A 27,740-nucleotide genomic window follows, 5' to 3' on the forward strand; every position below is an offset into this window, starting at 1 on the left:
TTGGAAAGTAATATAACTTTTCAACTCTAAAATTAAAACAGTATTTTTTTCCTAATAAAAATCAACATGGTTTCACTACCTTCTCCATGACCTGGGCAAAAAGATGGTGTAACTGAAAAAAAAATTACAATTAATTCCTTTCAATTTATCACAAATGGCATTGGTGTTAGCAAGGGTTTGGCTCTTTAATCTCCTAGGGGTTAGTGTTTCAGTAACTGGTTGTCTTTCAATGCCACACTTCAATATTAAAAGAGAGGAACACCCCTCCATGAAAATATCTTATTTTGTTTCAGGAAGGGGTGGTTTAGTGGGAAGAAACCCAAGCTCTGAATGCTTGAGGAGCCTTTCAGCAATTCCCTATAACCCAAGGTTAATTAAAAACTAATACCCATAGACTGTAGCCTGAAGCATGTCCGGCACAGCTCTCCTTTGGGCTCACTAATAACTATTGCTCTGTCACAGCCTTGCTGTCAAGGGGAAAACCCTTAAATGAAAGCTACAAATGGAACTAACGAGGGTGATGGCATGGTAGTGGGAGGAAGCAACCCTTGTTTCTGCAGCCACCTCAGCCTTACCCATATGGGTTTTCTCTTCAGCTGTATATGATGCTACAAAGAGTGTATCAGAAAATATCCCACTCACATGAGATTTCAGTACCTTGGAGGAGAACAGTTTTAAACAGGATGCAGGTATTTTACTGTAGTGCTGGTGCTCAACACAATTTTATTGGAAAAATAGTGTATAAAATAATGCTGCAGTCAAAACAGAAATTATATGAAATTGCTTCCACCAAGAAAAAGGGTGAAAAAGTCTTAATTATAGAAAAGCACATGGGAAGGGGTCAGCATTTACTTTGAGCTCTAAATTGATAAATAAAAAAAAATAAGCAGAAGAAAAAGCTCCTACTGTGACTCAAAAGTGCAGTTTGCAAAAAAAAAAAAAAAAAAAAGAAAAAAAAAAAGTTGTCCAAGCCCTCCAGAACTCAAACCAAAGTCAACAGAGTTGAAGTGTCACAAAAGGCTTTAAAGATGGGACAGACTTTCCTCATTAGTCACTGTGCTCCACCCAGGCAGATCCATGTGCATGTGCCCAGCTGGAGTGGGGCAAGTCTGTGTTCAGGAAAAAATGGGGTTTGTTTTGGTTTTAGGCCCAGGCTTAAGACTTTTCCCCAAAGGCTTGGTCCCTTTTATGAGCTACAATGCCTATTTGTTATCTGGTATTACTACACCTACCTCCTGCTCAGAGCAAGAAGCTGTAGGGGTGGCAGTCACTAACCACAGTCTTAAGAGATGATGTGGACTTGGTATTTCATCACAATTTTCAGACACTACATTATTTACACTTTCTGGCAACTCTTTATGTCTTTCAGCTTACTGACCACTGACGCAATCACGTTAGGGTGCTAGAAATTCTTCTTTGGGAAACAGAATTAGTCATTCTGGTTTTTAGCCTGAAAAGTTTTCAAGCAAATTGTTCTGAATTTTCAGATAATTGCTAGAGCAACCAGTAGATTAAATATATCACAGCACATTGTTGAAGATTATAGATGAGGTTAAAAAAAATCCCAAATAACAAAATCAGCTACAATTTGGCTACGAAAGTAATATTCAAAACTGTGAGCAAATAGCAGAGCACAGAACATTTTCCTGATGGGCTACAGAGTGCCTGACCATTCACACAGTGTGTTTCCAAGTGCATTAATGGCCAATGACTCATATGCCCTTAACAATACCATTCCAGGTAAAGGACTGCTGTGGTTAGTACAGAAGTGATCTATTGTTAGAATCTGGGGAGAAAATAGCTCAGATATGCATGGACAGAAGTCTGAGAATGTGTATTTTTTTTCCCCAAGATACGTTTGAGGTTACTATAGAAGCTTTTTATTAAAAGAAAAACATCCCCACAGATTTAGCAACAGGAATTTGGTTTAAATATATCAGTGAAAACATTTGTATTTGTGTAGATTTTATATCTATATATGCATGTGGGCATATATATTTTTTCTTTTTCTTTCTTTGTTCTGTCTCTAATAAAACTGTAGTGACATTTTCACTCTAACTGGTCTTATCTGCCTAGATCAAGCCAGGAAGCCCTCCAAAGGACCGGTGAATAACTGGCCTGTAGCAATGCTGGAAGCATATTTGGTTAACTGGTTCCTCTCAGTGAGTCACAAGCGCACAGAATATTAGGATTTTTGTGGGACTATGGACAGTAGGATGAAGTAGCAGTAGAAAAGAGCTTAGCAGAAAAAAGTCAAAGCGTGTGTTGTTCTTCAGGACTGTGAGTTACTTATCCTAGCAAGAGATGGAAAACTTGCCTTTGCTTGATGTTTTGTTTAAATTTAAGCTTTCTCTTTCCAGGTTACTTCCATGGCACCTTGTGTTTTTAATTTAATGGTGTGTATCACCAGGGTTTCCCTTCCTTCCAAAAATTACTGTTTGAGAAACCTCATCTTTGGCTACAAAACCACTTCAATAACATGCTATTTCTCTATAATCTTTATCAAGTTAAAAGGGAATTTATTTCCAAGAGTGAACCCAGCAATGTATACTACAAACGTACTGGATGACAGCATCAGAAGTATCTATTATCTTCAGTAAAATGCCTTTATCTGCTACTTAGCTCTACAGGAAATAATAACTACTGGGGCTGTAGAGTTCTTGGCAGGTTTTCCCTTTAGTCTTCTCCCTTTTCTTTTAGGAATTATCTAAGGAAGAAGAAAGGTGAAGAGCCTATCTGTCAGCAGATGTTCATGGTCCAGGAACAAAGTGGGGATTTGCAGAGTATGATGATCTGCTGTTGAACAGTGATCAGAAGACTAGATTTGGCTGTTTCATTTCCAACTGATTAAGATACTTAATAAAAAACCAGGAGTTAGTGCTGCAGTTCTCCTATGAAAACCTTGCAAGGGAAAGGCCATGTATTTTTTGGAAGTGCTAAGGATCCTGCTGGGACAACAATGATATTTCTGAATTGCAGCTACAGAGAGATCCTGCTATGATAATCCTGTACTGAAACACAAAAAGCAGAGATCTGAATATAGATACCTCACAGTTTAATCTTCAGCATCCCCCCAGTGAATCACCTGTTGGATTGGAGGCTTTCCAATGCTAAGTATATATGAAAGCGTTTAATCTCTTCTCAAAATGCCATAAGAGGCTGTAAACTCCCTTCTCATTTTTTTGTAAGTCAGTTTTTTCAACTTACTGTGGCTAACCATGTGTGTCCTACCACATGTTCAAACACTAATCTTAACAGAAGTTTGCTCTGGAGTCTTTATCATGGGCTAATGCCTTTTAATTATCTTTAAATGGGCAATTAAATGCTTTCAGCTTCTGTGTAGGGCACGTTCAGGTTCTTCTTGTACAATCTGCAGATTTGTGACATTTGCTCCAGGATTGTCTTAAGGGAACAAAAGAACCATGGGAAAGGTAAAAAAGGCATATACATTGGTACAACACCTACCCCATCATGCTGCTCTTACAAGTATGTTGCCACAATAACAGGCAAATCCTGATGCCTCAGAGGAGTAGTCATTTCTGTTTCAGCTCCAGGTCTACCTGGATGGACTACAGCTCTTTAAGAGACTTGGAAATGCTCCATGGCAAGTGAATTCAGTTGGAGAGTTGGAGCAGCAGGTGTGGCTAGCGCAGGTCTTTCCCATGAGAATTCTTTTTGTGTTTTATAAATAAAGTTTGGATGTTATTAAAAACAGTGTCCCAAGATCTGGACGGTGCAGGCCTGGCCAATCAGGCCTAGGGGGAGGTTTCTGACTGACCAATCTGGGTGACTTTTGAAAACTCTATATATATGATGAAATCAAAACAATAAAGATCTTTCCTTCTTGCCACTGAGAACTGAGTTCTTTAGTCTGCTAGCTGCTCAACAGCGACAAGCAGGCAGGTGACAGGGCTCCTGAACCCCCTGAGGTTGCACAGGGCATTTGTACAGGGAGCTGGGTTGTGAGAGAGGAGATGGGGATGTGGGACAAAGCTAACAGAAGACACACCCAGAATTTGGGACTTATACTGTTATTATCAGGACATTCAGTGGAATTATCTGAAAGACTGACTGTCATGATGATTAGTATCACTAGCTAAATCTCAGGCCCTCCATTCACTTTACTTCATCTTCTAATTCTTGAAATCATGACAGCTCTGGTTTTACAGTTTCTGCTGCTTTTGAGTACAGGACACCCTGGAGGATAAATGCGGATTCCGAGAGAGCTTCTTCCACTCTGTCAGCTGCCAGTATTTGCTACTTGGACTGTGGCAGGCACTGTACATACCTAAAAAAGGGATCCCAATTGAATGGCTTATATGCCAAGCATGCTTCATTAAATCACATGGTGTTTGGTCACAGAATATGCTGAGTTGTTAGAAGAGATCCACAAGGATCATTGAGTCCAACTCCTGCCCCTGCACAGGACTATCTCCAAACGTCACAACCATGTGCCTGAGAGCATTGTCCAAATGCTTCTTGACCTCTGTCAGGCTCGGTGCTGTGACCACTGCCCTGGGGAGTGTGTTCCCAGTGCCTGACCACCCTCTGGATAAAAAATCTTTTTCTAATATCCAACCTAAACCTCCCAACACAACTTCAGGTCATTCCCTGAGATCCTGTCAGTGGGCATCACAGAGAAGAGATCAGTGTCTGCCCCTCCTCTTCCCTCCATGAGGAAGTTGCAGGCTGCAATGAGGTCTCCCCTCAGTTTCCTTCAGGCTGAACAGAACAAGTGACCTCAGCTGCTCCTCATATGGCTTCCCCTCAAGGCCCTTCACCATCCTCATGGCCCTCCTTTGGATGTTCTCAAACAGTTTAATGTCTTTTTTATATTGTGGCACCCAAAGCTCCCCCAGCACTCGAGGTGAAGCTGCCCCAGTGCAGAGCAGAGCAGAGCAGGACAATCCCTTCCCTTGCCCTGCTGGCCATGCTGTGCCTGATTACCTCCAGGACAGGGTTGGCTGTACTGAATTTAGCCCTGATGGCCTCATGCATCATCATCTTGTCCAATGGTTCTGTCTACTTCTGCCTCCCTCCTAGAGGGTAATTTACCCTTCTGTTTCAGGGAATACAGAAGTCTAACATGAAGCATACACAACTCTTAAGGGTCTACTAAATGGGTTTCCATCTGCGATAAACAATATATTTCAGAGAAGATAAAGTTCTTTGAGGCATGGTCATGTATTTTATTTGTTTGCAAAGAATCATGAATGTTTTCTGGCCCTGTATAAATATTACATCAAAGCAATTAATTTGGTGGCTTATAGAATTCACTCCAAGGCATCATAGGAAGCAACCTTCTCAACTGAGGACCAGAAGATTACACTGATTTAAGAAAAAAAAAAAGTTATTTTTTAACTTCAACTGTATTCATATAAGTTGAATGAATTTATACCCCCTAAGGCACTTGATACGATAAATCATGGACTAACAACAATTTAAGATAAAATAAACAGTCTATGTTCCTCTTGGAGATCAGCCAAAAGAAGAATATTTGCTACAAACTCTGCTCCTTCCCAAGAATTTGAGTCACTTGGATTAAGGGTTTGAGAGGAATTAAATAAACAACCCTCACTTCTCCTAGCCAAACAAATGACACATTTTTTTACCTACTTTCACTCCATAAGTATACTGATGAAGGAAAAACATGTATCATGCCTCTGTATCCACTCTGTATAGAAATTCATAGTGAAATATTGATCATCCTTCTGTGCAGTGGACTTCATAGGCATTTGTATGCATGACAGAGAAGTTATAAATACTCTCCCTACATTAAGGAAAATTGCTGCCTTGTTTCTAAGGAAGGAGGCATTGCAGGGGTACCTCTCTCTGTGAAAAATGCAGTTTTCCCCAATTAATCTGAAAGTCTCAAATATTGATCTTTGTCAGTTCTTACTCTCAGCTTTTGTAACTTTCTAATTTGTTCTGTATTTACAGAAGAAAACAAATAATAATCTGAATCCTCATAAAATGAGAGGCTTAAAGGGAAATTTTTGGATAAAACTTCTAATTAATCTGCTGAGTTTACAGTATGTCCCCATTACATTATCTGGAGAACAAAGTGTGCCTCTCTGAGGGGAAAAGAACCATACGGCGTTTTACTGTATAGAATGAGCTATGAATCTAGCACTGAGCAATGACTCATAGAACTGGGAAAATAATTTTGTCATATCAATCAAGTACTCATATGAAGGTACACAAATTACTGATATAAGTGCTGTTAAAAATCATATTTAATACCATAATATAATTGTTGTATATGGCAATGTCAGACTAAAGGACAGGCAGTAGTAGAAGGAGGGGTGGAGGATGAACTTGTTGCATACATAAAGGTGATCAAAGACTGAGAGATTCAGATTCAAGTTTCATGTGCTATTCCTGCAAAGATACTGTTTTGAGATTAAAAAGAAACCTGGACATTCAGGCAGAAATCAAAATACTCATTTCAGAATGTGAGACTGCTGCTTGAGGTTTTTGTCAAAGGCTGAGCTTGTTCCAGGTCATCTGTGTGATGAGGCTGAAACCAGTTTCAGGGAAACAGAAAATCCTAAAAATCTGTGACTTGGAGATGCTTTCAGATGCCTCCTGGTAAAAAGCAGTCAAGACAGCACTACAACCAAGGATCCTGTCAGTGAAAATAGTATACCTCAGCTCAACTTTTAGACCGAAATGACAATCTATAAAGCAAGACTAGAGAGTCTGAGCTGTACCTTGTCGACGTCGACTGTTGAGTTTCCTAAAGCAGGTGCCCTCCACAAGTCGATTGAGACGTTGCTGCTTGATCAGTTCTAAGATCTCTGGCTGAATCTTCTCTTTTAGTTCCCTTGGGAAGAGAGAAAGTAGGACTTGTCAAATTCAATCAAAGACCATCCTCTTTCCTCTGAGACAGAGTCTCACAAGATGTTTCTGCAAGGCGTTTGAAGAGGACATCAGTCACAGACAAGCCCAGGTCAGAATCTAGTCTGCTCCAGAAAAAAAGCCTTTCTCTTTTAACAAAGAATGGGAGTCAGGATATCTTTGTTATAAACATCTCCCTGCTACAACATCAGTGTATGACTCAGGCAAGTTTCTGGTTTTTTTCTTACTTTACTCATTCTAAAAATAACACTTGCTATAATGCATCAACATGATTTTTCTGCAGCAAATAATGCTCTTTCATCATAGGAGCTCTGTGAAGCTTATTTGAGGGTCTGTCACTTTTTGTTGCACAATCCTATGCTGATACACTTCACTAGCATGATTATTTAGGACAACACAAGAAGGCTAAAACATTTTGAAACAACTATAAAAAACAGGGAGCAATGCCAATTAGCTAAATGATCAAGATTATATTCTTGTTCTTAATTTCATATAATTTGATTACTTTATTATTATCAGAATTTGTGGAAGACTTAATTCATGACTAGGGATCACCCAAGGATCTAACTTAACTTTGCCCAGGAGTGCAGACACCCAAAGTATATTTAGAAATAATCTTATACATCCTTCAGAAAATCCATTTTCTACATCTTACTTTGATAAGAGTTCAACATGTCAAGAACTAGGCAGAAAACATACGCACATAATATTTAAAATTTAATTTCATACACCATCACATGGATTCACAGATGTCTGAGTTCATCAGTTATATCCTCACTTAGATTCATTAAGAATACATAAAAGACAGGTTTAAACATCAACTCGACAGCAAGCCTAGTAAGATTAAAGAAAAATAACTGAATGTGTAGAGGATTTATAAAATATGAAGTTTGTCAGAACCATAATTTTGCATTGCTGTGCAAAATAGATAATACCAAAAATCATTCTGTCTGGCAGTATGTTCCAGCAATCATCATCAAAAGGAAGCTAAGCTGTGGTATCCCATAGAGACAAAAAATTCTCTCTTCTTGAAAACTTAGGAAGCCCATTCTCTGATGATTTCCACATTCATTTGGATCCTATGCCTTTGATCTGCCAGGCCCCCACTGAAATCACTGCAAATCCTCTGCTGGAAAGATCAGGCCTTTAAAATAAAATGTCCTCTTTCCCCTAGGTGTTAACAAAATGACTGGGTGCATAACCCACTGCATATTTACAAGCAGTGAAAATCTAGCTGGTCAAAACTCAAGGAAGAATTGTAACTATAGAAACAGACCATCTTTGGGAAATGTAGTATTAGTCCTTTAGGATTTGAATTTTCCAGCACTGTTGTTTTCTCATTGGGATCTAAGATATAAATATGTTGAATGGTTAAAAACTGTGATTAGAAGAATTTTGTGCTTGAATAAATGTCTTGTCTTTACTGAGCTGATGAGCTTCCCTGTTCCTCAGGTAAAACCTGAGAGCAGGGGCTGAGGACAACAGTGTTAAAACTCAAGTGTGGATTACTCAGGATGCTGACTAAATCTGCAGCTGGACTAATTTCAAACATTCAAGAGTGGTATAAACATCAGCGTGATATTTAAGTAGTTTAATTCAGAAATTTGATGGTTATCATTAAATAGGTGCTAAAGATACCATAAAATTGTATTTATAAGACACTACCAAAAAAACCAAAAATGACTGGGTCACCCAGCACATTAACATCTGACCATTTGCTCATAACATTCCATCTTCTAATGCTCCACCTGCCCTTTACAAACCAGAGGAAGAGAAGGATTTTTTCAACCAATCCAAAATGAAACAGGTAATCCTCTCAAAAATACTTCAGTGCCTAAGGCAGACTTTGCATGGGAGAAGGGGAGGTAAGAAAAAAGGACCTCTCATCTCTTTGGTTATGTTCTGGAGGCCCTCTACACATAATACCAGTATTTGCTCTCACAGTGGTGAAGCTCAGTGTGGTATTCTCTTCTGTTTGATGGTCCTTGAACTTGATCACACAGAAGTTGTGGAAACAACTCATTATTCCATGGAGAAACAGTCTCTGGTAGCCCTGGACTTAGTGAAACCCTGCAAGACCGTCAAGCCCTTGCCATGGTCACTTGTTGCTCTCACTTGTCCTCAGCAGCTCATGCCAACATGTGGTTACTCTGACTTGTATGGTTCTCAGCTATTTTTCTGACACCAGATGACTCCAGATATATTTTTGCAAGGTGATTCTGCCCCTCAGTGCTCCTCACTGTCAAGGTTTCTGTTCCACCACTTGGAGGTGACAGAAATGGGTCAGAACAATCAAACCACAGCAAACAAACAAAAGAAGTGCTTCTATGAAATTCTGTATTTCCTTCTGAAAGCCTTCTGAAGGCAATAGAGTTCTGTTCCTCATGATCAGTGTCTAAAGACAGGAGGGTTAGAAAAAAAAATCTGTGTGCAAGAAATAGGTCCTCCTGCCTAATTTTAAAATCCAACAGGAGCAATAAATGCAAATACGTTTTGTGAATATTTATTTATTGTCCTTCAGATGACACTTGCTGAACAGTTTGTGCCTTGTGAAGAGAGAGAACAGACTAAGTCAAAGGAGACAGTGACTTTAAAAACTGCCATTGGTTTCCTACAATGTTTCTATCACATCAGAATGTAAAAAGTTAGTGTGCTGGTAAGACAGAAGGGCTGAGGGAAATACACATTAATATATGATCACTAATTTTGTGGTCTCACTGGTCTTAAACACTGGAAGAAATACTAACATCAGTTACTTGTTTTAAAAATATCTGAAAATCATTAGAAATTATTTTTAAGTTTTTCACAAATTACACAAATTCTTCTTCAGCACCAGTTAAAACTGTCCCCAGCTTTTACCTTTCCAACTTACAGTTAAGACTCATTTGACAGTGGTTTTCTTTCCAGGATGGGGCATATCACAGACACTTAAATTATTACATCACAGTGGGAGAGTAATCCCAGAACTGGTTTCATGTGTTTTGTCCTTTTATCTTTCTGGCATCTAGCTATGCTCCCTCTCCTGATCACGCATTCGCAGCAGGCAGTAGTGACTCTTTCTAACATTGCAGAGAAATATGTAATACAAAAAGCAGAAAAGCAAACAGACACCTTCCTCTCTTTCCCCGTATGTTGCTGATTTTCACACAGTTGTTACTTAGTAATGGCTCCCTAGTTGACATGAGCTCTCCTTTAACCAGCAAGTCCCCAAATAAATGTCAAATTTTTATCTAGCATTACCCCATGTTTGTTGCCATTTAATTTGCCAAGGAGATCTCTATAGGCCCACAGGATTCCCAGACAACTTCTTTTACAGCCATTCAAAATGAAACTTTATAATTTATATAAAATTATAAAGTGATACTTTATAATTTCATTATGAAATGGCAGTTTGGATGATCAATAATGATCCCAAATCCCTGAATATGTTTTGAAGGACTTTTTATTTTTCCTAATAAGAAGTAGATATTGATAAAGCTTTACTTTATGTGATACAACAATGCTCATATAAAAGAAACAACTAATCCTTGCAAAACACGGTTGTTGTAGTTATCAGGATCTAAGGCAACACTTTCCAGTCTACATTCAAATCCAACTTCATTCAAGCTTCTCGTATCCAGCAGCTCGAAAGCTTAAAACTACAGTTTCACATGATGAATAGCAAAGGAAAGACTCCTATCATGTTCAAAGCAGGAAAAACCAACTCCTGATTTCCATATTCTCAAGCAGAATTAAGCAAGGTCTGCTGATGTTACAGTCACCATTGTGCAGTCTCTTTTAGCATATCTGCAGGGCTTTAAAATATACAGCACAGCCACGATTGCTCTCTTCACTCACAGTCTCTTTCCCTACAATGGGGCCATGATTCTGTACTTCTATCAACTGTGCCATCTATGCAATTTGAGAGAGTTCAGTACAGGGAATCAAATCAAAGCACAAAATGAAAGGACTGTTTCTTTTCATAGTCAAGAACAAGTGATCATGGATGTAATCAAAATGCAAATGCATGGAGTTAAATCTCTGCAAATGCAGTTGTGATTGCTTAAACACCTTATTGATTTACTTAGACTTTATAGCCTTTAGGCTTAGCCTTTGTCCTGAATTTGAAATGATTCTCTGGTAACACTTCAGTTGCTTTTAACTATTTGTGTTGGCTGTTTCACTTGTTCCATGATGGGGAAGGAAACTCCACACTGTGGGAGCAATGAGCCAGAGCGACACTGGAAATGAAGAGCTTGCAAGTCTCAATGCTAGGTGATGGTGCAAGAGAATATAAATAATTGACCTGTATCATACCTAAACTGTTGACTCATAGGGAAAGCAGGGAAAATGAGAGAAGCTTTGGTGACAAGCTTTGCAGTTCTGAGCAGCTTTGAACCACTAAATGTTGCAGGGGATTTGCAGGGGCTTTCTGAGCAGTGTAATGATGCAAAACAAACTGGAGCCATTTGTAGCTTTTTAATTGATGCCTTACTACAAGTGACATCAGTTCTAATTGGGCATTAGGTTATATTTTCTAACACACTGGAAACATAAAAGAAGCATTCCCCCTTTGATCCACACTGGTATGGTTAAAATTTAGTTTGTTATTCTACTTAGCTTATGCTTCCACTGTTGCCCTGCTGCCCCTGGAGGAATCTGTCTCCAGAGCTTGTACTTAGACATCTGTATCCTTTAGAAACAAATCAAAATTAATATCCTGCTTCTGAATCCTGAAATGCCCTGGTCCAAATCCATTTCTATACTTTTGCCTTGGAAAAGGAGATTTAGAGTATCCCGAGCTGTTCCACTTGCAACGCAGTCAGGATTTCATGGCATTTTGGCTGATGCTTCTGGAGTCCTCACCATTTCTCTGCTGATCTCAAAAGGTTCCTGCTATTCTCAGTACATCATTTATGCAGCACAGACTCTGCATCTACCCTGTGCCATCAGTTCAGCCACAAGCCCAGACTTGGTCCAGAGCCAAGAGCGGCCTCCATTTTTCATGTAACAGAACAAAGACTATTCTGAGAAATGAGAAGGAGCTATGGATGCAATATTAGCCTTTCATACTTTGCAGTAAACAACAAGCAAAGGACTGGCTAGCTGCCAGAATGTTGCTATTTACAAATAAGTAAATGACTACTTGTCATTAACACCAATTTATAATGTTATAAACAAGGACAACTCTTTTGTGAAGTCATACTCTTTTGTGTATTGGCTCCTCTTCTTCTGGGCTTCTCCCAGTCTTGCTAAGAGAGGCCTTGAACAGAAGACAAAGTTGTGGTGTTTGATTAGCTGGATTTTTTTTTTTGGAAAGCCACTACCTGCACCAAAATCAGGCTCACAATCATGCAGAGCTAGGAAATGTCAAAGCACTGTTTCATATAAATAAACCATGTGAAATCCTGTTGGGATTTGGTAAATCTGGTTTCACTGAACTCAAGGAAAAGGTTATGATTCCCAGCAGAAGAAAACATAATGTACTTTAAGCAGATGCTTTTGAGCACAGCTCCCTGGACAGCTTTTCTCCCTGGGATTCCCCAGAAGAGCTCACAAAATGTCATTTGCCCTTGTTAATCCTTCCATGAAAAAATGAGTGGGGAGAGAAGACAATACTTACAGAATTGGACGAGACTGGAAATCTTCCTGGTTCATTCTTTCAGACTGGCGTATTTTCAGTATTTCTGTGTAACTGAGATTCTGAAGTTTGCTCTTGAATTGATCCAGAGAGCTAGGCTTGGTAGTGAGTGCTCTCATTATCTGTTCTTTCACTACCTGCATTACCTGCAGTTGACAAGGAAAGAAAAAGAACCTGTGTTAACACTTTCTGTGTTTTTGTTTCAAATCTTATTCTGGGTCACACTAAGGTTTCTAGGTGTACAAGACGACAAGTACTTGTGGTCTCTAGACAACCTTTCAGCAACATAACCAGAAAATAAGCCAACTTCTGACAGCGCATCACAGCCTACATCAAAATCTCATCTGCTCTGTGACGAAACTGGGTTTTTTTTGTGGGTGGCAGGGGGCTGCTTGCTGGTCCATTTCTTCATTTTATCCCTTACACCCAGGGGTAATGGGCACACACTGGAACACAGGAGCTTCCCTCTAAATACCAGGAAACACTTTATCACGGTGAGCGTGACCAAGCACTTGCACAGGTTGCCCAGAGAGGTGATGGATTCTCCATCCTTGGAGATACTCAAAAGCTGTCTGGACATGGTCCTAGGCAACTGGCTCTGTGCGGCCCTGCTTGAGGGAGGGCTGAGCAGATGACTTCCAGAGGTTCCTTCCAACCTCAACCACTCTGAGATTCTGTGAGAGCCTTACACTGCAGACACATTATGGCCATACACAGTGAAGGAAAGAGAGCTCACTAAAAGAGATCATTAGTCTGGGGAAAGAGAGAGATCACTTTGCCAAGGATATTACTGGATTGCTTTTGAATAAATGCCATAAACAATGCAAACAAAAAAATAAGAATGAAGGATGGCTAGGCAACAGCCATCTATTCTGCATAATAATTATTTTTTTCAGGAGAAAACTGCTGAGACACAGTTAACTAAGGAGAATTGCTTGGATCTAGTTCAGATGAATACATGTGAGAGATTACTCTCCATCTCTCCATAATCCTAGACTCATTTCCTTGGTGATGGTGCAAGTCACACACTTTGAAATATTTATGTGATGTTGTGCTTAAATTGGCTGAAAGAGAAATTTATCATACTCAGAAAGGTCCATCTCACCCAAATGCCAAAGCTCAAAAGCAGCAGGAAATGCTAACAGCCCCCTGGTATCAAAATGGTAATGACAGAAGTCAACAGTTACACAGAGGGCAAAGTTTTTCTGTGCTGTTATTTTTCCTTTATTCTTTCATCTTCACCATGTATCTTAAAACAGAAGCTCAGCCCCTCAGAGGTTCCCTAATAATTCAAAAAACTTCTCTTTTTATATAAATATTTGTTTCACATGTGTTGCCTCAGTCTTCTAAATCATTGCCTGCACTGTTTTCTGTTTTTGCTTCCTGAGATATAACTGCTTTCTCAGATGTGATCACTTTAGCTGTGTCCAGCAGATTCAACTAAGCAACTGAAGAAATGAAGAATTACTTAGCTGGTCTACCAGTGAGAATTAGCTACTTCCCTACTGAAAGATGAACTCCTGACTGGCACCTGACTCCTTAGAGGAATTAACAACTCCTTGCCTGCATTCACAGTGCACTCACTAGCCCACACCAGTCCAAGTAAGAAACATAGTGTCACACCTTGGAAATGGCAAACCACCATAAAACCTAAACAACCTGAATGTTGATGGATCATGTCCAACAAGGTGAGTGGCATAATCCCACTGATTTCACTGGGTCTTGGTTTAACAACTAAAAGGGCTTAGGAAATGTAATGAAGGATGTGTCCACAAAGGAAACATCCTCAAAAGAATAGCAGGAAAGAGTGAAACAGATAATTATAGCGACAAATTGGATATTTAAAAATATGTACTGTCTTCCTTTTTCTGCCTTCTTGACAATGACTATTGCTGCTAATTAATTTTAATCCATATGTTATACATTTATATATTATTCATTAGGACTAATTATTATTAACTACCAGGAATGGACAAGAAGCAGGAGACTTCAAGCTAACCTTACTCACTGAAAATGTTTTCAGCTATTGGTACCACCTCACACTACTGCTTGGGCTCCCAGTGAACCGGGTGCAACTTTTCACATGACATTGAGCGGCTGGTTTAACTTCTGAATTCTCAGGCCTGCTGAGAAATTGTGCCAGACTACTTTGTTACATGTAGTTTTACAGCCAGCCTACAGCCATCATTCCTGTATCATTCCATCATTCGTGCAGAAGCAGCATGCACAACCAGGCAGCTTAGCTGAAACACGTAACCCTCATGGGATCAAACTTTGTGGCTGTTAGAAAGCAACAAATTACTGCAATTTTGAACAGCCAAGCAGAGCATAACTGCTAAACAGTCAAGCATAGCATAAATGCTAAACTAACCATACTATACTGCTATAACAACTATAACTACCATATGACCTTGATTTTTCTACACTAAACCAGATTTGCAAGTAAATATAGTGCTGCAGTCACTTATGCCTGCATTTAATTTCAGTTTCACGAGTTCATTCAAATATCTATACAGATCTGATTTTTTGTTGCTTATGTATAGATTTAGTTTCCTAAATTCAGGCACTCACAATAGGGAAGCTGTCTCTTATGAGCACTTTTTCTCATAAAACAAATGGACAAACAAATTAATAAATACTGTGTTTTGGGGAGTTGAATGCATGAGGATCTTTCTAGTCTGTTCTCTAAACCATCCACATGAAGCACTGCTCATTCTTGGCTAAACTCTGCAAAGGAGGTTCAAATTCTGTAGATTTGGAGCACTGTCACTTACACTTATTTGCAATGCCCTTGCCTCCCTTTTCTGTAATTAATTTTTGGGGTTAACATGCAAACAATGACAATTTTTCTTCTTTCCTTTGGGGTGGAAAGTTATTCCCAGGGCATCATCAAAGAGCTCCTTGGTCTAGAGGTTGCCCTTGCTCCTGAGAGGGAAGGCAGGAAGCCTCTGCCCCAGGGCCAGAACATGAGGGTATGATCACTTGCCTTGTAATGCTTACAGCCAACACTATTTAACTAGCTGGCCAAAGTGTCAAAGCTGCTGATTGTACTGAGTCTCCCGAGCATTTGGGAATCACTGCCAAGGACTTCTAATCTGTTCAATTTCCAGTGCTCAGTTGCCAGCCTCTGATTACTGCTCTCTGAGAGACAGCATCAACCTTTCCTCCTCATGTATTTGACCTTACAAATGAAATTAAAGATATTCTCCACTCAGTGTGATTGTACATAAACACCATAGACAGCTGTTTTAATTATATTATGCTTTGCTACTCTTACTGAGAAATGAGTGTTTCAGAGGATGCATTTGCTTTAAATAATGTGCTTTTTATCTGACTACCTCTTATATGGGTAAGGGAGTCCAAGTGCTGTGTCGCAACTAAGACAGGTAAATTCACTGAAGATGAGAAACACAGCAGGAAAAAACCAACCTTTTTAAAATTAAACACATAGGACCTTACTCTCCAGATTTTGTATCCATTTAACAAATTTCAATAGCCAGTATCCTTACATTATATGTTTTTCATCAAGCTGTTTTAGTCTAGTTTGTTGTGTGTTTTGCTTATTTGAACTCATTTTTATCATATCATGTTCTGACTACTTTGGCTTCCCAACATTTACACCCCTCTCTTCTCTCTCTTGCCATGACAACTTTTGTCTGTGCAAATACTCTTCTTTCTGGATGGAGCAGAGGTCTGAACTTGGGCTCTACAACAAGGTGTCAAAATAAAAAAGAGTGAGAAATTGTTAATATCAAAAAGAGGGGTTTATCAGGGCCAAACTATACACCAAGTTTCTCACTGACATCAATTTAGCTATGGAAAGTGCAAACCTCTCTACTCAGCCCACACTGATGCAAAGTTTTATCTTGGCACTGACTAGAGAAGACAGGCAGCCCTCTCAGACACCTGCCATTAGCTTGCAGGATTCTGAGCCTCACTAGACACATTCCTTCTACAAACTCACAGCATCAATCTTAGAAACTTCCCCCAGGACAGCCCAAAAGCCTGCATGTTCACAACAACCAGTTTGGGGTGTTACCCAAGGGGTAGTGGCTCTGCACTGAAAGAGAGAAGGTTTAGATTAGGTATGAGGAAGAAATTGTTATTGTAAGAGTGACGAGATACTAGAACAGGTTGCCCAAAGAGGCTGTGGATGACCCAACTCTGGAAGTTCAAGGCCAGGCCAGATGGGGCTGTGAGCAACCTGGTTTAGTGGAAGGTGTCCCTGTCCATGGTGGTAGAGGTGGAACTAGATGATCTATAATGCCCCAAATCATGCTATGATCCTCTGATCTGTGGAGCACCAGACGAGAGATGCGCCCTTCTCACAATTTCTCCACAATACCAATGTTTCACTTGGATAAGCATGCCCTTTGATGTGCAATGACAGCAGCAAGAGCACCTCTGGATGCCATCACAGAGGCCTCTAACCTGTACTTCTTGTATCTTGGGGCACATGTTACACTGACTGCTGCTTGGATGGCTCACTCAGAGTGTTGTGTGTGTCAGTATGTTATGCTGACCGACTGCTACTAATCTCAATAGCTCACCTTTCTTCTGCACAGACAAGATAACTATAAATAACCCACATTACAATGATGTGCTTAGTTCAGTGCTTTCCTAATTTGGCTCAACATTAGCAAGTACTGCAAGGTGTGATTCCCCTACCTCACTGCAGCATAAAAATAAAAACCAGACACTGAACTGCCCTTCATCTGGAGACTCCTCTCTACAACCAGACTTGAAGAACCTGAGATGTGAGAAGTTTCAGGCCCTCATTCATTAGCTTTTTCATGTGACCATTTAAAAATAATCCAGCCAACAGAGAGCTGGAGTAAAGACATCTCTTTGCAAATTGGTTGTAAGAAATTCATACCTAGCTTCCTTCCTATCTAAATGTTCCTGATAAGAAGTATATTGGTTTATAGAGATTAAAGAATGCAGGAGGAATCATAATTTGGTGATTGAGATACAGCTTGATAATTTCAGTCACAAAGGGATTTCCTTCAGTTAAATCCACAAGGCAGGCAAAAACAAGGCTGTAGAATGAAATAGCCAAATCATTCTTAATGAACAGTGCTTACTGACAAAGGAGGCTGTAAAGAAAATTTAATTCTGAAGGGAAAGGAAATGACTTCAGTTTACAAGCAACCTGTCAACTCCTTTAATGAAAACTTTACATGTTTAATGTGTGCACCAGGTAATTTGAGACATTTTTTAGACTGTTCCAAAGGATAAATTGTTATAACTAGATCAATGGTTATGTTTTCAGAATACTCGGAAGAGTCATCCTGAGAGGCTTCAAGGTCCTTTGGAAGATAATTTAATGGTGATTCCCCCCACCCTCCCACCCCAATCTCCACATATTGCAGTCTGTGAATTCACTACACTAGTCTCTCAGTCACAGCCTGCACCAAACATTCACTCCACATTACTTTAGAATATTAATCTAAACATGCCCTCCTACACAAGCAAATTTAAACTCAGTGCTGGCACAATCTAACCATTGACAAGAGACTCCAAAATTCCAGACCATTACTTCTATTACAGTCTGTGTACTCTGGAATTACAAAAAAACCCCAGTTTTCAATCTTCTTAGCTATTCCAGAACACAAGGACAGTTACTGTAGCCAGCAATAAAGAGGCATCTCTAAGCCGTCTGGATGTACGTAGCCACAGGAATAATTAAGTTGATTCATTTTCAGGAAGCAGAATGAGAAAGTAGCTGTCAGAGGATTTAGGCGATATAAGCTCTGATACATTTTATCTCTTCATTTTTCTGCAGAATTTAAAACCCGTTGCAAAAAAGTTTGTGTTGCTGCAGTTTTGGCTTGCTTTTCTTTCTTTCCTTCTTGCTTGTGATTATAATTTTCTAGTGTGTATCAAGATATTTTTCAGTCTGTGGAAAAGAGACTAGAAACAATGCAATGGTTTTGATCAAGCTGAGCAGTCTCTTTCCATGCAGGATCAGTATCAGTATCCATTTCAGCAGTGACTACCATTTTGCAGAACAAACAAGCACACCTAGCAGATGTGACGATGGTACTGATAGGGGATGTGACAGCAATTCCACACAAGGTGTTTAAAAGGTCCATAGCAGGTGTCAGAAAACCTGATGCTGTAGCAATACATCATTCTGAAATCTTGTTCAGAGCCTCAGGACCCAAATAATTGCCTGCCCTCTGGTGAGCAAAAGAGGGAAGAGAACTTGAAGATCCCGACCTTGCACTGGATCCCAAGATCCAGAAGGTCAAGTAGGGGAGAAAGAAAAGGCTGAAGATGAAGTGATCACAATTGTTTTACATTTCAGAGAACTTGGTTGTTCTGCTTTTTATTTTCCCTTGGCTAATGAATCACAGGTGTGGGAAAACACACTGAAACCACACAGTTCCCACATCAGGAACTGATGGGTTGAGACTACTCTTAATCCAAGACTATGGGAGAGGAGATAGAGGATCCATTACATTATTGTAAGAAAGACGGAATAAGAGCACCAGGGTCATGAGCACAAGACTGGTGAGCACCATGAAACAGGGTGTGAAAGGGAGGCTGACAAAAAACAAGGTAGGGGTCTGAGGAGTGACTCCATATGAAGAAGCTGATGTAAGAGTGTTCAGTTCCCTGCAAGAGATTCCTAGCTTATTGTGCTATTGCATATGAGCACCTTGTAAATCATGTTCAGAGAAAATGAACCACTTATTGTTGAGCCCCATTATATGACATCTCTGGGCTGCTCCACCTCTGCAAGAAGGGTCTGTGGCCACAGCTTTTGGCACTTTCCAAAAGCTCCCAGAATTCTGTTAGCTGCACTGATTATTTTTACCTTGGATACACAGATCCTGATGGAGAGCCACTGGATACCCACGGAGGCCTCCAGTTCTCTTTTAGCATTACTATTAACTTTCTCAGTTAAACCAAATAACAGTGGCAGAGGCTTTGGCTAAGAGCAAAAAGCATCTTGAACTTAATTGAGAAAAAGACAAAGGGTTATCACAAAATTCCACTGACGGGTAACATGGCTAAGGGAATGGGCAAGAAGATGATTTTTTCAAAGAATGGGAACAGACTGGAGTACACAAAGGAAAAAGAAAGCAAGCTAGAAGGAAGGGTGTTATAAATATGGAAAATTGACCAGAGCAGGAACAAAGGTTCCAGTGGGGAGTATCAGCATGAGGATGAAGGCATCTGGCTGATAGCTTGCATCAAAATAAATAAAAATGGGGACAGGTCTCAAGAAGAAAAAAAGAGGCTATGATAGATGTATTTCAACAGAAAAGGAAGGCTAAAGGAAAAGAAATGAGATTTTATTAGAAGTTCCGTTAAAAGGAAATAGGAAAAGAGAGGGTAAAATATGGGGGAAATTATATATTTCTAAAATTATGCTCAGGAAGCAGCTGACTGAAAGGAAATATTCCTTAAGGACTGGCCTGAGGAAGCGGAGGATAAAATTGATAGTAATTGAAAGGGAAGTGAGCAGCAGTCCTTTACAAACTTGAAATGTAAGTGGGTTTAGAATCATGATCAAAATATATGCAAACACTCTCCATAATGTCTTCCTTTTGAAAAAAGACAATATGGAAGAAGTTCACTGTCTTTTTGCAGGGCTAAAATCTGATGCTACCCACAAATGCAAGGGTTAACCTAAACACACAGGTCAAATACCATTTGCTTGGGTAATATTGGGCTGAAAGAGGAATGACTAATAGACAGGAAACCTCTTCCTCACATTAAATATTTGCAGAAAACTATTTGCATCAAAAATAATGAGTAAAATTTATTTTCTGTTTGTGCTTTGTGCCTTAAGGTAGACAAAGCAAGAAATAAGTGTTGTGTAACAATGTTTATACCCCAGTAAAATGATGTGTAAAGTTAATATGACAGTTTTTGTAAACTTTCCTGTTAGTTAATTAAAGTCTTAGGTCAGCCAATACTACATTATTTCCCCCAATGTCTGACAACCTCCTTTGGCAAAATAAAACATGCACAAAATCATCTGTGGGTGGCATTTAATCCAGGGCTTGTCACAGCCAAAATGTACTGATCTTCTCAAACAAAATGTTAAGTGAGGGGAGGGGGGAAATGAGGAGATATTTGTATCCTTAGTCATATACCAACATAATAATTAACATGTCAATAACAAGCTTGTAAATTCTAAGGAAAAACAATGTGAGAGTTACCCATGATTTGGAGCATACATTTGGGTGCTGCTTCCCTTAATTATATTAAATAGTATACACTAAATGAAAATTAACTTAATATATTGGCAAACTGCTGGTTCTACAGGAGGAAAGCAAGGACAAGATTCTAATAGATAGCTTTTTTCCCCTGGGAAAATATAAAAATCAAAGAACTCAAGTTCTAGATATTAATGACCAATAAAAAGAGACTCTTTAAATGGGTAGAAAAACAGGAAAAGTGGCAGAGCAAATTTTTTTAAAAAGTCAAACAGAAAGGTCTGGAATCATTGCTCAGTACATCTGAGAAATGCATACAATTGTAAAAATAACAATCTGCATTACAGCTTCATATCTTCCTATCTCCTTTAGCTGGGACAAAACCAAAGGAAGGTGTGACCAACTGCATTGCTGGAAAGATCTCCAGGCTCTTTCACCAGCTGAAACCACTGTGTTGAGGTCCATCCTGTCCATATGAATGGCCACATGGAATTGCACGTGGTCCAAGCCTGCCATTGTCCCTGTTTATGTTGTCCCTCTCCTTTTCTACAGTCAACTACAGGGACCATCCAGCCTAATTTCTAAATGGAAGGGGAGCCAGTGCACCAGGTTCATGTCTTTTCAATTCCAAGAGAAATGGAGTTCCTTAGTCATCTAAGTGACCAACAAATACACCCCAAAGCACAAAGCACCAATATGGGCACAGCTTCTCTACCTTTCAACTTCATACCTCTTCTCCTTGCTATCCTTCTCCCAAGCCAGTCAGACCTGGAAAATCCATCTAGTGTGTCCATGAATTCCACTTGTTTTCAGTAGCAAATTCAACAAAATTTCCCTGTGTACATTTTTCACAGAAAAGGAGATTTGCCTGTGAAAAATGTTCAATGATTAAACATGCTATATGCAAGAGCTCTGCAATTTTGCCAGGATTTGATAATTCTTATTTATTACTTATGTAATACTTGCTGTTCCTTCAACAAGTCCAAAAGTTGGCTCACCACTCAAACAGTAAAATTTCTTACTTAGTTAAAAGTACCCCCTCCCATTTATTCTGTTACTCACAAGAACAAAGGAAAAGAAAATTATAAATAGAATCTGGAAGTTTCAGTTTTTGTTTTCTGGACCTGACATAAGTCACTTTGACCATTTCATTGATACCCTTTTGTTTTCTTTATTGTTTGTTTATTTTTATTAGTAAAGTGAAACTTTCAAGGTTTCTACCTAACAAAAAATGACCAGAAAGACTGAAAATGTGGTTTTGGATTCAGTTCTTTGAATTAGAAAGCTAAACTACTTACTTAGGCTCTTCAGATGAATGCATAAACCCAGTGTTTGGTATGCTCATGTTGGACTTTTTCATTTAGTCCTATTATTTGCCTGCCCTTACAGTTAAGGTAAACGATTAGGCTGGGCATGTAGGAATTATAAAAAAGTCAGTTGTTCAGATGTGCCATGCCTCTGAATGAGCCTACATGTTATTTTACATCATAATTTATAACAAAAGTAAGCTGTAATAATTTTTAGGTAAAGCCTTGTTTTCATATTCATGTCCCTGAAGAAAAGTGAGCTTGAAAACATGCCTACAGAACACCAATTTTTTAGCACATCTCATATTAATAGTCATTTCAAGTGATAATTGCATTGTTATCAGAGATTCCAATCTGTGCCACAATAATAAAAATAGCTGCATGAAATAGCTAGATGATTCACAAAAATACACAAAGCAATGAAGAGGTTAAAACCATTGCAACTTTTGAGATGCTAGCTATAAATATTATTCTGTAAATCTGCTGCTCACAAATTACTGACTTGACAGATCATAATAAGTGCTGTCAGGGCTATTGCAAACTAAGATCTGCTTGGAACTGCCAAACATACACAAAATGTGTATGTCCAAGAGGAAGGAAAAAAGTGTTTTCAATGCCATTTTAAAATGTTCTGAAATAACTGAATAATATCTTTGGAAAATTCTGAATTTTTGCAGTCTAGTCCAATGAGATTTTTGCCTCAGGTAGTTATATCATTACTGTGCTGGTCATATAAATATGAACAACGCATATTATTTTTCCTCCTGAGTTGTGGCACATAACCAAGAATACAAGGAATTCAACCAGGCTATTCTTAGAAGAAGAAAAGGCACAGATGACTTGTTTTGCCATACCTCATTTTGAGAACTGCAGTGGAATGGTTTATGGCTTCAGAAACCTGTATTTTTCATTGCTGCAAAGGAACAATCTTTTCTCCCACACATCAAAGGGAAGCTTTTTTGGGATCCACATGCAGTACTGGAAAATAAACTACTCCCCAGGACAGAGAGCAGTGATTTATATGACACCTAATACTAACACCAACAATTCAAAAGCATTCAGCCGCCTCACCGTGATTACAAAACTGATCTGCTAGCCAGGGAAGTTGGGAATGGAACAAACTACTTAGGTTACCCAATGCTTTGGGAACATGGTAGACTTCCACAAGTGCAGGGAAAGCCATCAACAGTTACATGAAGTCTTAACTAAAGACATATTAGTAACCATCAGGACTGGTCCCATTGCTCCATCCCTTTCACTACATGCATAGGAGGCATCTGAAAAAGATCACACTTTTTTCTCCTCCAGTGAATACTATGTCAATACCACATTCTCTGTTTATTTTTTCCCCCCCTCTTCCTTTCACTCATATTAAATCAGAGCCAAAGGAATTTTTCTTACAAAAGGATTAAAACAAGATTGGCTTCAAGTTTACTTCCCACTATTGATTTGAAACTAGCAATGACATACACAGAAACACACACATCTCCAGAAACACATTGATCCTGCCTAGGAGGCTAAATAATGTCTTGAAATAGTGCTATTTCTAGTAACCACCTAGTGAGTTATGGGTGGATAAAGGCTACAATCTTCCAGTAATGAAAGATCCTTTCTCTGATAACTTGAATGCTATCATTGCAGTTTTTTCCACACTGTCACAAATCACTGCACTTCTTTCCATATGGTCATTAATCCACGTTTCTAATCAGCCAGCAGACTCCTTTTCTACATCTCTCTAATTATTTACTTTATGTTTTTAGTCAGGATATAAATTTAGAGATAAAAGCAAGATATTTATTTTCCTTTGAAAGGTTAGATTCAGATTCTGTGCATTCCAAACTGCAGCAGTCATGAAAAACCCCGAAGCATCACACTCATTCTGCAATTTCCCTACTGCCTCATACGTGACTACACAAAAGATTTGCTTTGGTAAGTTTGCTCAGTTCCAGAAAGAAGCCAAATGGGAGATGCCATGGTCCAGGGGCACAGACAGTGTGTCCAGACACTTGTTTCACATGGTGGTAACAAGGAGTCTAGAACTGAGATTAAAGATATAAGGAAGTTAATCACCCACTCGATTCTTTGGCTCCATTGAGTAATTAGAGTGCAGAATGGCATGTGAGACAATGGCAACAAAAGTTCCTGTAAAAGTTTTCTACTATTTTATCCTACTGGAAGTCAGGCAGAAAGGGGAAGAAATTCCTGTAAGGGAAGCATTGGTGGGAATGATGCAACCCGTGTTTCTGTTGTGAAGTCTTCACTGAGAAAATGTGGTATAGTCAAGGGGAAACCATCATGTAGAGGCAAGGCCCACCATGTGGGAGAGTGTCAGTATTATTGGGGCTGCAAAGAGAGAGGAAAGAAATATTTGGGGAATGAAAGATGATGACAGCCTAACTTGGAAATGACTGTGTGAAACGCATCTGAAATAAAATTCTGCCTGCTTTTTAGGATAAAGGATGTAAGCATGGATGAAGCTGGCATCAATACAAAGTGGGTCATTTCTGTAAAACAAGATACATCCAATATTTAAACACCTGATTCTTTTGGAAACTCCCACACCCTCTGTCATATCAAAACCACATCAAATCCAAAGACTGTTGAGAACAGTCGGCCATCTCTGTCATTTTCTCTAAATAGGCTACCCTGTCACTGGCTTTCCACTGAAAAATTGGGATTGGCCAGTATTTTCTGAGCAACCCCAAGTCTGCCCAGCAGAAGGCAGATGACTGCACTCTCACTGCCCTCCATGACCACACAGCCAGTTCAGCAAGAGCAATATTCCTATACAAAACCACTCCTTGTTTTTATCTTCTTCTACTGCCTGCTGCAGGCTAGGATTTCCTTGACCTTCCTGGCTTTTTTCCTTCCTTTTTTTTTTTTCCTTCTCTTTTTTGAGTTCAGATGCACTCCCAGGAGCATACTAAATGAACCCAAATATCACCGCGTAAGCCACATGCGGAAACATGCAACCTTCTATTAGCGAGCCGGGCTGGGGGAAGCCTCATAAGGATGCTATTATAGTGGGAGAGAGGAAAATAGCAGCTCCCCATGGCAGCTGTGGAGCGGGCGGAGTGCCCAGGGGCCCCGTGGCTAGGGGCAGTGAGTGCAGAACGGCTGGTTTCCATGGAGGAGTGAGCCAGGGAGGCAGGAGAGACGGTGCTGCTGCTGGCCGCTGGCATGAGGAGGAGAAATACCTCCTGTTATTTCACCTACCATCAACACCCACGTCTTCAGGGGGCTCGGTTCAAATCTACTTACAGCTTCTGCTTCCTCGGTCTCGTCTCCTCTGGGGGAGGACCATGACTCAGAATACATCGTGCTGTGCCTTGTCTGGTGGTTGCAGCGATTTAAAGGAGCACAAACTGCTAGGCCTGAGCTTTAAATAAATAAACTAAAAATCTGGAAAAGAAGCATAAGCCCAAAACTGACTGACTGGTGGCTTTTGGCACCCTCTGTTCTACAAAGGTGCAAAACCTTGCAAATGTCTTTTGCACATCATTAATCTTTACCAAATGAAACATCATCTTAGCAGAGCTGGCGTGGTGCAACTCGCAGCCATTACCCACCAAGCAGACAAAAGTGATGGCTGCTGGAGACACAGCCTATTGACAGCAGGGTTCTGCCAATTACCAGTATTTTCACAGAGGTAAAAATAAGAATCTGCTGTGCTGATCCAGTGTGATGCTGATCAGCATCACAGTATCTGAGTCCTGCATCGACATTTAGCTGGGGCACATATTTTCTACACATTGGAATATTACTGAATTAAACTGATAATAAATCTGACTTCCCACAATGCTCCCGTGCACCATATAAACCATTTGCTCTTGTGAAAAGTGCATGCACCTGCCTAGTGTCAGGTCTTCTCTGCTGTAGAATGGGTAAAAATATATTTATTCTATTTAGTTCATGGCAAGACTACAAAATCCTTCCAACATCTATAATGTACACCTGGGTTTGTTAAATAAAAGAACTTATGTATGTGCAAAGCCCTTTTATGGCTTTGTTTCCATTTTTGTCAGAAGGAAATAGGGGGGGAAAGCCTTCTTCTTAGAGTTTCTTAGGAGGGCAGTAAACTATTCCAGCAGAAATCTCAGCTAAGTAGCATCCTCTTTAAGAGAAAAGAGTTCTGAAGTAAAAATACAAAAGTTTTAACAACAACAAATATCTTGTTGCCATATAAATAAACCCAAGTTCTCAAAGTTGCTATTTGACACAGCCACCTCCACAACCAGCAGGACAGAATCCAAGATAGGTAAATATTTTCTAATGAAAACAAAATTCCAGTTTTCTTATAGAGCATTCACAGCAAACAGCGCTCTTGATATAGGTTCAGGCCTGCACTGCAACAAGGATGATTGGTGGGGGATTCTTGAGGTGCTGAGTACAATGCCAAGGGTCCTTCCCATGCCTGTGACAGCTGCCTGTTCTCCCTAAAGGCTGGATGTGAGCACTTTCTAGTAGTTAAAAATACAACTAAAGGAGTGGAGCTAAAACCTCAATTAACCAAGATACAGCACTTTCTATTGAGGAAGGTACTGAGGGGAAAACTGAGTCAGTGAATTCCCTGAGAGCACACTGTCCCCAGAGCTCCTGGGCACTTGGATGTCAGAGGGATCCTGGTCTTGGGTGCTCTGCACCTGAAGCAGAGTTGGTGGCCATAGGAGGCCATGGCTGTAGAGAAAACAGCTTGCCCAAATCAGGGCAGCTTTTTTCTACATGCATGGCTCCAATGGCTACAAAGGAGAAGAATTTAAGAGGGCTTGAGTGAAGATAAGGGAAATGCTGTCTCGCTAACAGATTTTGCTCAGGCAGCAATGCAAGCCTAACTTCACCAAGCGAGAGAAGAGCAGTGCAGTTCCCTGTGGATGTGGAGAATCTTCACCTGGGCACAAGTTCACAACAAGAAAATCCCTGGTTTACACTGGTTTCCAGTGCTTTCTGCTGCCATGGGTTGCCAATCAAAGTGAGATAACAACAAGAGAAATAATCAGGGGGCCAAACAGACCCTTGGAGTTCCTTTAATCAACTTAATGACTGGGAAACCATTCAGATTTCTTAGGCTTTATGCTCTTTCTGTTCCCTCCATGAAGTAATATAAAACTTGAAGACAGAGAAACAAACCAAACAACTGAAAAGAAATAATTTGTGTCTGATAGAAACATCTGACAAGTCCCAGTAACACTGGACTTAAGAACCTGGTAAATGCTCTGTTCAAAAGTCAACATATTCCACAAAAACAGCGGGCAGGGGCCAAAACCCCATCAATCAGCAGTCTATTGTATACAACCCTTTCTATGAGAATGTATAGCTCTTGCACACAAGAGACTTCAATCTGGATTGCTATTGCAATTCTTCAGTTCATTTGGATGGTTTTTTTTCATTATCTCAAATTCTTGTTCACAAAAACAGTCCAGTAAATACATTTTGAAAGGCTTTTGTTATCATGGGATAGCTTTTAGGGCACTTTATCTAAAGAAGTTGGATACTTCTCTGAAAAAAATCCAGATATAAAATTATAATCAACCTCCTCCTCAAGGAACTTTAAAAGAAGTCTTATTTATTCTTGGATTTTTGGAAGACTGCAGCCTACATATTATTTGTCATCTTAATCTTTTTGGTCAAATTGATAATTTTAATCTTTTTTCTTTTCCTGCTTGAGCCTCCAGAGTGACTTCTTAAAATAAGGAACCCACAAACAAGGAATCATCAGTAAAAGAAGGCATCAGGAATATTTCCTCCTTTTAAGACTAGAGCAACTTAGAGAATCAGTAA

The 27,740-nt window shown here is 39.6% G+C and overlaps 1 protein-coding gene across 4 annotated transcripts in view; it reads right to left on the minus strand.

The window, feature by feature from the left end:
* The window catches only part of ELMO1 (engulfment and cell motility 1), a 303,034-nt gene that overhangs the window by 16,189 nt on the left and 259,105 nt on the right, over window positions 1–27,740 (minus strand). For all 4 annotated transcript variants that reach the window (XM_085051421.1, XM_085051418.1, XM_085051420.1 and 1 more), the window contains 2 exons: window positions 12,464–12,627; window positions 6,714–6,826 (listed from right to left, as the gene is read on the minus strand). In XM_085051421.1, coding sequence (XP_084907547.1) covers window positions 6,714–6,826; window positions 12,464–12,627 — 277 coding nt within the window. The remainder of the gene's footprint in view (window positions 1–6,713; window positions 6,827–12,463; window positions 12,628–27,740) is intronic.

Source organism: Lichenostomus cassidix, chromosome 2 (assembly GCF_008360975.1).
Source record: "Lichenostomus cassidix isolate B80296 chromosome 2, HeHo_3.0, whole genome shotgun sequence".
Classification (NCBI taxonomy): domain Eukaryota; kingdom Metazoa; phylum Chordata; class Aves; order Passeriformes; family Meliphagidae; genus Lichenostomus; species Lichenostomus cassidix.